The sequence below is a fragment of the Pezoporus occidentalis genome, unplaced genomic scaffold, assembly GCF_034315485.1.
Source record: "Pezoporus occidentalis ecotype Australia unplaced genomic scaffold, CSIRO_AGI_Poc_V1 ctg114, whole genome shotgun sequence".
Taxonomy (NCBI): domain Eukaryota; kingdom Metazoa; phylum Chordata; class Aves; order Psittaciformes; family Psittacidae; genus Pezoporus; species Pezoporus occidentalis.
Genome location: NW_026912929.1, coordinates 2,706,885 through 2,721,027, shown reverse-complemented (window position 1 = coordinate 2,721,027; position 14,143 = coordinate 2,706,885). Strand labels below are relative to the sequence as shown.

Below are 14,143 nucleotides of genomic sequence, written 5' to 3'. Positions count from 1 at the left end.
TTTCTGCAATTCCTTTTTTCAGTCTGCTTCAGAAAACACAAAACCAAAAGGAAACTAACTGCCTTTTCAAAGACATGGTCTATCTTCACAACCAGCACGCCCCTTCTCATCCGAGTGCATTGGACTGTAAAGGAACAGTCATGAGAATATGTCTGAGGAGGAAACACTCTTTTTTTTTTTGCACTGAGAAAACATGCCCCAGAAGAAAAACGAGTGCTTTGGACATTTGTCCAGAATCTTGAAGTTGTTTGCTTCATGCTGTTGCTGTGACTGCTGCCTCAGATCAGCATCCATTGCACTGGGGCAGAACACCAAATAAAAGAATGAAGGTGATGAAAACCCAACACTTGCTGAGGTACTCGTGTGTGAGGATACTTTTCACAAGGTCCCTTAGCCTGAACATGAAATTACCAGAGGCTCATCCTGTCAGTGAGAATATATAGTCTTTTCTTTGCTCACTGGCGTGTCAAAAGAGGAAATAGAATTCTCTTTCACTCAAAGGCTTTGCATATCATTCTTGGAGGTATTTTTTTGCCCATCTCCACTTGCTTGTCTCTTGTTTTACTTACATTATGTTTGCACATCTTTAAAAGTTTTGGGAAATTGGGAATGTAACTGATACATCTGGCAGTGAGGAGGACAGAGTCTTCTCTCCATCTAATTTCTTCCCAGGTCTATTGCAACCCATGTGAATGGTCCAAGAAATGGAGGTGGTTGGGAGCTTTTTAGTTTAAAGGGAGAATTAGAACCCAGTGATTTACAGGATCTTTAGTTTTGATGTACCTGCCATTAGAAGCTCTTTCCTGAATGGAAGATGAACTTTATAACCACAGTCGGGTTAAAGAGAAAGAGACATTTCCCTGAGCAATAGGCAGTGACTGGGTGGTTGGGACATTCATGTAAGCATAGAGATTCCAGCTCTGATCCCTGATGTGCCCAGTTTACTTCTGGAGATGGAACTGGCATCTCGGGTTATCAGCTATGATTTGTACAGCCTCTCTATCATCACAAAGGAAAATAATCAGTTTTTACAAGACAAAAAATCCTTCCCCACTCAAATCTGCTGCCAGTGCAACAAGAGATGCGCATGGCGATATGAATCCAAGAACACAGGTTTCTCTTCCTGAAGTAATTCTTCCTCTGCCTTTGAGGGCTCCAAGGTTGAGCATCGGTTTATCCAATACCTGTTCATTGATCCCAGCTGGAAAATAAAGTTATGGCCAGATACCAGTCACTGTCTTCATATATTAGCAACACCTATGGCCTTATATCCCAGAGATACCAGCAAGCTCTTTTATCTGACGAAATCATCCCAGATTGGTAAAGCAGGAATAATTCCTTTTGATTTCTATGATACGAAGCTGAACATAAAAAAAAAGAGAAGTTTTCAGAAAGCAAGGAATTTAAATAGTAATAATACACTGTCTGCATTCCTCCTGTGGAGCAAGCATTGCTTCCCTGAGCAGTTAATTTCTTATGCATTTTCTTTCTTTGAGTCTATTCTTGTGTTTTCTGATGAGCTGCTTCCCTGCCCTGGCAAGAGCTATGGCTTACAGTTTTGACTTCAAGCAATGATCATAATAATAGATATTAAAATGATTCAAGACATTTCGGTCCTAGAGCACCCACATTCCTTTGTACTAATCCTGTTTATACATTCATTTCTGGGAAGAAACTCCAAAGAAATCTATAGAGAGGATAAAACAGAATGATTTGAGCAACAAAAAGCAATTTTAACATCCCTCATGGGGTAAATTAAAATGATTTTAGTGTTTCTGATAGATTTTTCTTGGAAAACAGTCAAGAGCTGAGCTTTTGTTGTGTAAATTCAGGCTTTGTCTGTGTGTCTGTCTAGCTGCGGTGGTGTCATCTGGCACAGTGGAGTAGGCTGGTTGCAAGCAGCATAGGAGATGTGCTGATGGTTAAAACCTCAGTGGCCAGGTCCCCCTAAATTTGGGGAACCTCTGGGGTGAATTAAACCCTGCACAGCCCCTGACCCTGCAGCACATACATGTTGCTGCTGGTAAATGCAGATGGATTGGCTGCAGTCTTGGGCTCATTCTCGCTGTAATCCATATGGACATAGCAAACAGAGCTTGGTGCTTTTCCCACTTCTAGGTGTCAGATGAAGTTCAACCCAAGCATGAATATCAGCAGCTTTTAAAAGCTGATGTGAATTTGTGTCACGGTTCAAGGACCATGTATTCAAGGATTCTCTGACTGCATTGGCCTGGGATTTGCTCCAAGACTTATTTTGTTTAGGGGCTTCTTTACAAACCCTGGATTGGCCACCCATAATCTGTCTTGAGCCTTTTGAAGCCCTGAAGTATTGAGCTAGGTCTAAGTTAAGGTTGTCCACCCAGTGCTGTCTTTTCCCCAGAAGGAGCTGTAAAATCCTGTTGGAGCTGAAGGTCTGACCAACTCGTGTGGGTCAGAGCCTGAATTCTTTGTGGTTACTCCTTTGAGGCCCATTCCAGGTCCATGCTCAGTGACTCCTCACCACAAGGAATGTGAATTAGAGCCATGGTGCCTGGATGGAACCCAGCGTGACCAGTCTGAGTAGCGGGTCAGTGTGATGGACCAGTTGAAGAACCTCCGTCACTGGCTTTAGCCATGTTCTTGGGAGATGTTGGGAGTTACCAAAACCCCCCTTCATCTGCCACTTCTACTGTAGCTTGGGGTAACATGATATTTCCATTTTCCAACAGCTACACTACTTTTTTCCCTGCACATAAGCATCAAATGCTGTTTGCTGAATATTTCACTCGTTCTTATTTGGACTGAAGGTTTCTGTTACCACTGGCCCTTAGGGGACTGATTTAGCTGCACTGAACCAGTTTTGGTGTTCAATTCCCTTTTTTCAAAGAGCTGCATTTCCACATCAGTTCAACCCTTTGTATGCTGGCATCTTCCACGCTTCTAGCTCAATGAATGTATGAAAAAGCTATTTCTTTTGTCTATCCTCACACATATATATGCCTCTGCTATCTAAATGGTGGGGGGACATGAGAGAAGTGGGGAAGATTTTGATGTAAATGATGTACTGCCAAGGGATACAGCCTCATTCCAACCGAGTGAGGTTTTAAGCACAGAAATGCAAAATATTCAGCCCATGTATCATTAAAGTGTTGCAGCAAAACCTCTCCCAGCCATCAAGTGCCTGAGTAAATCTGAACTGCTGACTTGTGTCTCAGCTCTCTGCCCCAACCTGCGCTATGGTAGCTGCAATTGCAGACACATCCTGCAGCATCCTATTGTTCATAGGGTTCTTGTCCCAGGTAAATTGTCACCCTTTTGGTGTCTTGTGGCTTTTGTGCCTTGAGGGGAAGCCTGCAAAATTCACTTTGCTCTTTCCAAGTGTTAGTAAGAGATGCAGGCAGAGGAGGTAATCTCAGTCTGGTGTGGTTTTCTGATAAAATACACAGGATTAAAGATAATATGGGGGTGTTTTGGTACCCATAGTATTCTGAAATAATTGTTGGAGATGGAAATGCAATACGTGTGAGTGTTATTTTTAGGTTATGATTTTCCTTAATTTAACTGAAGCTTGTGGTGTTGATGTCATGGTAGAGGATAGAGGGCCAAGGGTGTTATTACAAGGAATTTTCAGGCTTCAGCACATGGATCTTTTCATGAGGCTCATGCTCTGCAATCACACAGATGCTTTAGAGGAGCCCATCTCATTGGCTTGTATCATCTTTCCCTACTTAGCTGCATAGGCATCAGCCTATTCAGACTCTACAGGATAAAGACACCAGAGCCAAATTAGACTCCTGGAGAGGATCTCTGAAGGTGGTGTGTGCATGTGTCCTGCACTGAGTGTGTGAATACCCCTAAATCCTTCTGGGCCATTAAACAGGATCCTTATTTCCCTTCAGATTGTAGCATCTCAGTGACGGATTGCAGAGCTCTGCCTATCAGTTCAACCTCTCAAAGCCCTGTTCATGTGTTTCCTTTCCCATCTTGTGCACAGGCTGTTATCCCTGTCGGCTGCAGTTTACTGGATGCTGCTGCTCAATTCTGCACAGTCAGACTCTGCTATTTAGGGAGGGCACTGAAGCAGCATTACTTATTTGCTTTTCCCATTCCATATGCATGATCCCCCTTCCCTTAAAGTGACAAATAGTGGCTTTTGTGGGGTGACACATGCAGAAGCCCCCTGCCTGCATACTTGGGCTTGAAGTGACCACCTAAAGCCCAGGACACCTTGCTCTCCCGGTTCTCCCATGTTCAAAACACAGCTTTGAACTGGTCCCATGCTTGGTGGCAAAGGAGATGTCAAGTTTATCCCCAGCACAAACCCAAGTCACGATGGGCTGGGATCCATTGGTTTATTTGTGGCATATCCTCTTGGCTTTGGTAGTCAAGTTATTAAAATGAAGCTCATCAGCACACCAAAGAGGGTTGGGGCGGGGGGGGGGGGAAGCTTTGCATCTTTCATGCGGTTTGATCCTGCTCAGCTTGTTAACACTCCATTGCTTTTGTGATTAATTATTTAGTCTTCTCCCCTGGTACTGGGGTATAATAGCACAACCCCCATTTCTGCTGAGGCTCACAGTTCTTTGCTTTTCCCTGCAAGCCCTTTGCACCACCTCAAAGCACAGAGCATCATGTTTTTGTGATCACCTGGGCATAGCTTCTTCAGCTGTTTAATCTTTGGGGGTGTTGCTTCTTACCTGGATTCTCTGAAGCTATGTGTGCAAAGAAGTTTTCTGCACCCAGTGCTCAGACACCCTCCTGCACATAGCAGGGGCTTATGCCCATGGTGAGGCAGATGTGGGGTGACCGCTAAGCTTGCTGCTCTGGTTAGGTGCTAGAGGACTGGTGCAGGATGAATTTGTATGTAGTGGTGATTGTACTGGGGTTGTGGTTTGAATTGGGTGAGCTGAGTGCTTGCAACACTGTCCTCCAGGGCATCAGCACCTATGGACCACCTGCAACCAGTGGCTCAGGGAGGACTGGTAGGTCCTTCCAGCTCTGGAAGGCACCTTCCTCTCTCCCTGAGCATCCTCAGCTGTGCTTCCTGCTTGAAGCCCTAACTGTTGGCTCGGGCAGGCCTGAGGTCTGAATAATTAGCAAGGTATTAACTGTGTTTTCTTTATGACACAGTCTCCCCCATTCCTCTGATGCTTGCATCCTTCTCCTTTCATCTCTTGCCTCTGGTGCAGGCGCCCTGCACAGCGTGGGACCGTGGGAGGCTCTGCCAAGGGATAGGCAGGCACATACCACTGCAGCAGGGTTAGGAGCCACTGCTCGTGTCCCAGCCCTGCAGATGTGACCTAGAGAGTCCAAGCCTATCCTTCACCCTGCTGCAAGCTCCCTGTCTGCTGCTGGATGAGCCACACTTTCATCTTGTCCAGCTTCCCTCCTCCCCACCAAGGGTGTTGGGAAAGCTGATTACTTTATGCTTAGGAAGCTGTTGAAGCATTAGCCTGGGTTTCTGTGTTTTATATGGGTCCATAAATTAAATGGAAACTTACAGTGATGAGGAAAGGAGCCAAGGAAAGCAATTATTTGTCAGGAAGACATAATGACTGATGGTTTTTCTACATGTTAATTGAAAGTGCTAGAAGTTTTAGCGAAATAACACCTGAAGGCAGCTGGTACCGAGTATACAGACCAGAGTACACCAGGCTGCATCGCTCGCTGTTTAGGAAGCTCAGTAGTAACCTAAAGGTGTTAATCAAATCACATCTTTAAGACTTTGAGCCAGATGACAGAGCCACAAAGCTTCAATCCTCTGAACATCCCCATGTCTGTGTTTTTAATGCTCAGGTCCCCGCCTGTAAACCAGTTTACTCTCTCAAAGTATTGCCTGTGCATCATAAAGCTTTGAACACGATCCAAGATCTCAAACACCTCCCAAGTGGGCAACAATGGATCCCTGTGAGCAAGGGCTGCCCACTGCAGTGTGATGGGGTCTGAGGGCCTCCCCATCCCTGGGGCCACATTCAGCTTATGGAAATGACGTCTTGTTTGCGATTGGAGAATCACAGCGTGTGCCTCCTGCGTCCATTAATAGCACATAAATAACCTGCTTGGGTCAGAGATGCTGAGGGTAATATGTAAGCTGGAAAGAATCCAGAGCAGAGGCTGGATTCGCTGCCTTGCTGGTTAGATCATGGTAAAAATGAAATTCAAGCCCCGTTTCTTTTTCAGACTCGACCATGTCTTCAAATCATATTGGGCCACACCAGAAGTGCAGGTACACCAGGTACAGTTACGTCACAATAAAACAGCCTTTTAAGACCCAAATATCATAACCATGAAGCCATATTGGTCGTATTATTTATTAATAGTTACGATTTCAAAGACTGGGTCTTAATATATAATCTTCACCTTCCACCATTGCTTAGTCTACTTAAGGCTTGTGGAATTATTCATGTTACAGGGAAATGAGCACACATAATAACTTGTGGGCTTCAGATTGTCTCTAAGAATATATTTACCTTCTCATTTTTCAAGACATTCCGCTCCCAAAAGTTCTGTAATAAAAGAGTGTATGAAGTAAGGAAGTGTAAAATACACATTATATAGAACTTCTTGGTAAAGCTCTGCTGACAAAATCATTAAATCTTCCAATTACTATCTAAATAAATATTTTATTGTATTTTAATGTGGTTTATTATATTCTGCAGTCTCCTGAGCCACCTTGATGTCATACATGAAAGAATTATTATGTAGAGCCTTTGCAGTATGAAAATGAATGCTTAAATGCTTGGAGACTTATAAAAGTTTCAGCAGGTTTTCTAAGACTAGTGAGGAGGTTTCATAAACAGTGATTTCCCCCCTCTCAAACATTGCAGGTCAATGGAGTGTACAAGAGGAGATGTTAACAAAACCTGTGCTCTCTTAATAAGAGACTGGAGTGTTTGGAGGGCAACACACGCAACGCTTACGCTGCGGCACTCTCTAATAACATCTCCAGACACTGCAATAGCATTAAAGCATGACAAGATTGTATAATAACTCTATTAATCACTTTCCCAGTAACATAAAGAGAGCAACTGGATAAACCCTATCACCTTTCGGTGCCTTGGGAGGTTTGGGGCAGTTATTGCAGAGGGACACCATCTGTTGGTTTAGTCTCTGAACTCATTTTAAGTGCTTTGTGGGGCGGTGCATGTTGTGTGTTTTGCTTCTGAGAGGAAACTGGGAGCAGGATGTGCACATGTGCCTGTCCCACCTGCCTGCCAGGAGAGGCTTTGGGAAGGGGATCAAGCTGGTTTAATGCAAAAGCACTATTAAATGTGCTCTGCCAGCTTCCCTCCTGAGCTGGTCTTGAGTCATCTCTTGCATTATTTATGTGTATATCCCCCAGCTTTGTGACCTGGGGGCTGGGGTAGGAGTGCCTGTGCACTCGGTTTATGGTTATGCATCAGTTCCCTCTCCATCCCGGGGTCAGGTCTCCTGAGCCCTGGGCACGGGTGTTGGTAGCCACCCACCAGGGAGCGGCTCTGTGTTGTCCACAGGAATGGGGAATGGCTTCAAAGTCCCCAGTGGCCAAACATTCATCATGGGATAATGCTGCAGGCGGTCTGTGCATGGATACCTGCTGCCCACTAAGCACACAATGGGGAAATTGTGGGTTCTTTTACCCCTTGTGTAAATTTGCACATCTAATGAATACTTGGGTAGAGACACATAAAATTGGGTTGGATGGAGAGGTTCCTAAAAGGATACTACTTAACCTCTGCTACCCACTCTTTCCAAGGCTTCTTGGTAGCCAGGAGGCGTCCCAGAAGAAGATAATTAGGCTTGTGCTATTTCAACCTCCTCTGATCCCTAAGAAAGAGTTAATTACAGTCTTTTCCCTCTTGCTCAAAGGTGGCTGGGTATTATTATCAGAGCTGTAATTATTCATGCTAATTGCTTATTTGGAGAGGGAGAGAGAAGGAGAGAGAGAAGCCCCAGACTCTGCATCAGTGATTAGCAGAGCAGACTCAGGTACTCTTCAGAAGGCTGGACCAAGGTAGTGCAAAGGGGTGGAAGGAGGCTGGGAATGCTGGAGTGTTGGTGAGTGAGTGGTGGAGCAGACCTGGTCCTGCTAATGCTGCCACCTCCTCCGGGACTGAGGAAGAAGAGCATGCACTTCTTGCAGACCTTCCTCCGGTGGAGGGCACTCCGAGGTAATTGTACTGCTGGCTGGAGTCTTGGTTTGTTTTGTGGCTTTAATTAACCTCTCATCATTTGGTTTCATTTTCCCTCTGTACGAGGGAGCAGGGCGGGTTGTGAGCTGCATGTCTGAGGTTTGGGTTTAAGCTCCTCTGCAGGTATTTCAGATGCTATTTCATTAAACTGAACAAAAACTTCTATGATGCCCTGACTGCCTTATGCTGGTGGTTTTAAGTTGAGAAGGGCAAAGGAGGTGTTGTGTCTCTCCTCCCCACTACGTACGGGCTTTTAATAATAAGGCTGATTTCCTTTGGAGGCTTGTTCCTATCACCAGATCTGGGGCTTGCTTGTTAAAAGCAATAGGTTTAACCTGTATTCGTTGTTGGTTAAGAGCATCTGAAGTATGATGGTGCTGATGAGATGCTTTGAAGGCAGCAGCATGGTCAAATCCAGCACGCTGCAGAAGCTGGGACTTGGTGGGAAAACGCTGTGGGAAGCTGTTTCCTTAGGCAGATGTGGAGCGGTTTGGGGATGGTGTGCTCTGAACACACACTGGCTTCTTCTGAAGTGAAAGAAGAATTGGTGAGGTGGGAGCTTGACCTGAGTCATCCCTAAGCAGTCATGAGTTTATTGTACTGTGTTTTTTGTTCTCCTGTGTCCTGCTTGGCTGCGGTTGCAGACTGCTCCTGGTATCTAATCCTTGCATGAGTCAGTGCAGGGGTGAGTGCTCCACTGTGATGTGCGCTGCTTTCTGTTGAGCTTTCTGTTTTCTCTTAAGCTTTTGGTTCCTGCTGTTCTTAAGGCTGAGAAAAACAACCTCAAGAATTGCACTTTACAGGTGACATGAACTGTGTGGGTTTTAACAAAACAACTGGAGGGAGCTGCCTCTGCCAAACACCTCCGAATGTTCCTCTGTCCTTTTTATAAAGGTCTCTCTGCTGTTGTGCTCGTGGACAAGCAGCCACATGCTGTGCTAAAAGCCAGACTGCAGTGCTCTCTCTTCTGGACATCTGAAATGATTATCCTTGTGCTTTAACTTCCTAACTGGCCATAATTATGTTTTAATGTACTGAGTAATCTTTTCATCTGGATGTTTTACTGCTCACATAAATTACACCGGCTTTCCATGTTCATATCCTCCTCCTGACAGAGGAACTGGCTTAAATATAGCAAAGTGGCGACAGGACTGTTACTGTGGGAACTGCAGTCATCTCCATCCTTTGGGATGGGTGGCAAGGACACAGGGATGGGGAGATGTTTCTTGCTGAGTAAGGGGAAACTCGGATTTGCACAGAGATCAGGGTCTTGGTGGCTATTCTAACAGGGACGGCGCTGCTGAACCTGAGATGAAGATTTATTTGTAGATTTCTAAGCCTTTTGCGTGCCTATTATTTGGAATGCTGGACAAGGCAAGGAATCCAAATTTGCAGCCCTGGCACAAGAGAAATAGCCCTTAGTAAACCCAGTCCATCCATATCTGGATCCCTTAATGACAGCAAATTTTGTACTTATCTTGAAATCTGTAGGAATTAAGAGCTTTTTTACTCCCTGAGGTATCTGGCCAAAGTGCAGTGATTTCTTTCCTTCTTCTGTTTTCTTTTTGCCCCTGTATTTTCTGACAATTACTTCATCCTTTGCTGTTCTGTTCTTAAGCTACGTGTAGTACACGTTATCTAACTAATTACTACTTATTGCTTTGCTATGGACCTCAGATCTCCGAAACACCTCCTTAATAACACTTGTAGGAAAACCATACCTTTGTATGCTCCTATAGCAAGCTTCCCATGCGCTGCCAGTAGCGCTTGCTTCCTCCCTGTGGTTTGTTCTTCATGCTGGGGTTGCAAGATTGTAAACAAGTGCTGCCCTTCTTGCACCTTCGTCACTCAATGCTTCAACTCCATGTGCAGATTGAATGGGGAGGTCAGGAATCTTTGGGTTGTGGACGTGATCTTTGCTTTGCAGGGGTTATAATATGGTGTGATGTTACCTGCAAGGAGAGCGATGCCCTCAGAGGAATGTACTCTGATGGCTACCAAGGGCCATGGGAGGCTGTGATCCCTCTAACAAGGGAAACATCCCTCTATGGAGGAACTACATACAGTACAGTGCATGGCACTCAGAGAGGTCCCCTGACTGTGGGGCTCTGCTGCTGTGTGTGTTCAGTGACTGGGGGGTGACCAGCATCTTGAGGATGTTAACCACTGATTTGGTAATAATACTAATAATAAGTAAAATAATAATAGTCTCTCCAAGTGACCTAGAGTGCCTTGTACAGCTAGCTGACCTTGTGTGCCGTAGGAATAAGTAGGATATCTATGTGGGGGAGTTGTAACCAGAGACACCACCATTGCCTTGACCTGTTGACATCCAAATTTCTGGGATATAAGTAAAGAGGCTTGGAGCAAGACAGTTGCAGGTACAGGAGTGGAGTGGGTAAGAAGCTGGGCAGTGAAGACTCATAGCAGTTCAAGGTGTTTGCTAAATGCCTGCCTTTCATCTGCTGTTGACCTGTGTTGGACTTGGGGCTAATTGGGAGATATACAGACAAGTCGTTTGCAAAGTAGGCATGTCTAAGCAGTCGTGGTGTGCTTTGATCTGAAAGGCTTTCCTTTAAGTGTCAGACAGGCTTTCAACTGATGTCTGTGTGAGAGAGAGTTTTTGATGGAGTGAGATGGCATGGTTGGGTTTACTGGAGTCTAACTCCAGTAGTTGAAATCAGGAAAGGTAGAGGAAAGGCTTTGTAAGAGGCTGGCTCTGGGAGTGGAGGACTGACTCCCCATCCTGCATCAGTTATTGCAGTAGTGTGGGCAATGTTGTTTTCCCTTTTTTTTTCCCCTGACAAAATCCATTAATTAAAAGGCTACATTAATCTGCACTCATTGAGTTTGACAGATCTGAGATTGAATGCTAATTCATGGCACTATTCTGTGTGGTGGGGTGTGCGTGAGCATCTTTAGGGGCTAGGGCAGCCAGCAAGTAATCATCTGTCAGGCTGAGTTCTTGCTCCATCTCCCCCCAGTATATCCAGTCAGGGGGGAAATGGGGAGAGAGACTTTACAAACCTCAGCAAAAATAGTGAATATCCCAGGAAAAATAACACCTATGCATGAGCTATCAGAATAGCAGAGCTGAAAAAAGGTGTTTGGCCAATGACCAGATGCTCTTGCAGGACTCTGGGCCAGGCATCAGAGTGGTTGTTCTGCAAATCAGCCTTGTGAAACAGCCCAGCAAGAAATCATTGTGTAACCCCTGCAGTGGGTGATGTTCCTCAGGATTGGGTTTTTCAGGCAGTTTCTGTAGTCACGTTGTGAGCAGCAAGTGCTGGTTTTTATTATTACTTTTTTTTCCCTTGAGATCTTTCAGTTTCCTTGCTTTGCCCTCACAACACTGATGAGGGCACCCCCATTTTCCTTATCCCAGGCAAGACTCTTAAACCTGTGCTCAACTCTTTCTTGGTCATCTTGTCTAGGCAGTGACATGCAGTGGCTATATAATGTGATGGAAATGTATGTAACAAGCTTCTGTGGAGAGGTGGATGTAGGTATGTATGTGTTTATACATTTTACTAGCACTTAAATGCATTACATGTTTCTCCCACATTCGCTTGCTGGTGCAGCAAGCTATGGTGAGGATTCTGTGGGCTATTCCCAAGCTCACAGGCAGGAATGTGGCAGTGTTCTTCTCTGTTCCCTTGTCCATGCTCAGCCAGAGTTCCAAGATCCTTAACAAGTTAGTGGTCATTTTTCATTGTCCAGCATGTACCAACTAAATATTCTTGATCATAGGATCTTGACAAATGAATGGGCAGTGATCCAGTAGGTTGAGCAGTCCTGGATATGAGGATCAGTTGGAAGTTAAGCTGGGAAATCTGAACCTCAACATAACCATTACCATGATGCAGATCCTACCAAAAGGCTGAGAAAGAATGTTAGGGGTGTCCGGTGTTTCTATTGGACTTGTTTGGAATATCAACATATTATTATGATGGTCAAGTCAGGCCCTCTTGGCTTCAATAGCTGACCTGTAACTCCTGAAGAGCTTGGTGCAACAGGGTTGAAATCAGCTTTAAAGCCTGATTCTCCCTTACAGTTGGGTTTCTCAGGGTTTTTGGTTGGTTTTGGGGTGGTTTTTATTGGCTTGGTTTGCTTGTGTGTTATTTTACGTTCATTCTTTTAACCGTCCAGAAGTTCTTCGCTCTGGTAGCTCAGCTTATATAGCCTCAAAGCAAGGAATAATCAGCTGTGCATCCCAGCAGCACCTTCTTTCTTGCAGGGTGATGTTGCGACCCTGTGTATGCGCTTGTGAAAATAAAAGCATTCAATTGTATCCCTTTCTATCCCTGTTCTCCCCATAAGCCATTTTAAAAGGAGTTGTAGAACTCAACTGAAAGTACATGCTGCTCCCTCGTGGAGCACCATGCATTGCAGGCGAGGCCAAGATTGCTGTGTATAAAGGATCCAGTCTAGCAGCCTCTGAAACAAGTGATGCTCCTTTTAGGAAGGGAAAATGGGATTTTGCAGGTGATGGAATCAAGGGGTTTGCTGTCTTTAATTTCCAGCCAGGACCCGTCTTGGGATGGAAAATGTGGGAATTGCTTGTGGAGCCGGCTTGGCTTTGGAGGGTGGGTGGGTGGGTAAGGAAAGGTGAGGACGTGGTGGTGGGGAGAGGTTTCTCCAGCCTTTCTTTTTGTGCTGAGTTGGCCTGAAGCCCCAAACGCTCAGGATATTAGAGGCTTACCTGCATGTCCAATGTGCTCCCTGCAGGCAGCCCCATGTCTGCAGCGTCTGTCTGCTGCTGGGCACTGCCAAACATGGGGCTAAATCATTCTTGCAAGAGATGGAGCAAACCTGAGGTCTGGGCTGTTCCCAGAGAGGAGCAGGTATTGCCGCGAGTGCCTTCTACTCTTCTGAGAAACTTGCTAAATCCTACTATCAACCAGCTGCTTTCACCTCTTACAGATCTCAATAAATAAATGTTCCTTCTTATGTCTGATGGAAGTAGGTACCTGTTTGGAGAAAGCCCTCTCCTCTTCCAACACACAGGGAGGATGGAGGAGAGGTTGGAAGCCTGCCTGTAATCACAAGAGGGCAGAGTTGGCTCATGGCTCCTGAGCATCCCCAGCTCATGGACCCACCGAGGGGCAGCAGGAGCTCCCCTTGCCCTTGGCACTGGTGGCAGCCGGAGCTGTGACACTTGCTGGGCTGTCGGCACAAATGTGACTCCATCGTGTGACTGTGCCCTTCAGCACCAATGTTACCTGGGGGGATATATAAATAAGAGAAGAATATCTCTTGTGACCCTTCTCTAGTTGCTTTGAAAGGTCAGCCGTACCCATGTGTGCTCATGGGCGTCTTGCTATGGCATTAATAAAAGCTTCATATTAATATTGATGTTAGAATTGAAAACATAAATTGATTGTTAATTAGCAGCTGAAGAGTGGCTCAAGCAGTGCTGGTAATGATGTATTGAGCTTAGCTTCCCAAGAAATGTCTGCTCTAAACTACACAAATGCAGGTCACAGGTCCTGTTTGCATGTAAAATAGCAAAGGTGTCATTGCTAATGAACACATCTTCCTAGCAGGTACTCAGCAGGCTGCTCGTACCGGCACGTTTTGAGAGTACCTTTTATGACATTGCCTGGAAGGAGCTGGAATGATCACAGTGGGAGACTGCCTCCTGGTCACCTCTTGGTGGTTGTTCTTTCAGGTAATGCAGGAATGTGGATATTGAGGCTTTTAAACAGATTGGAGTTTTAGAATGACTTGTGTGTGTGACCTGTGTGATTTTTAGGTAAGACCATGTGTAACGTTCCCTAAAGCCTTCTGGGTCTCATTGATGCCATCAAGTCCAGTAGTAAGTTATCTTGAATGGACAGCTCTACATTCTGTGGCATTTCTCCTGGGGTCGGGGAATGGGGATGGCATTTTTGGCCCCCTCCTGCAATTGAGTTTCCTGGGAAGAAAAAGTGGATATCTAAAATGGATGGTGGCATGGCTCAGTCTTCAAAAGCATGTTGGCATCTCCCATG

The 14,143-nt window shown here is 45.3% G+C and overlaps 1 protein-coding gene across 5 annotated transcripts in view; it reads left to right on the top strand.

Moving 5' to 3' along the window:
• The window catches only part of GRIP2 (glutamate receptor interacting protein 2), a 240,834-nt gene that overhangs the window by 131,652 nt on the left and 95,039 nt on the right, over positions 1-14,143 (top strand). For 2 of the 5 annotated variants that reach the window (XM_062637007.1, XM_062636999.1), the window contains exon 2: positions 13,697-13,821. The exons of 2 other annotated variants lie outside the window; for them this stretch is intronic. In XM_062637007.1, coding sequence (XP_062492991.1) covers positions 13,743-13,821 — 79 coding nt within the window. In that variant the 5' untranslated portion in view covers positions 13,697-13,742. Of the gene's footprint in view, positions 1-8,114; positions 8,130-13,696; positions 13,822-14,143 lie in introns of those variants that run through there. One more of the 5 variants, XM_062636997.1, reaches the window with a different exon arrangement.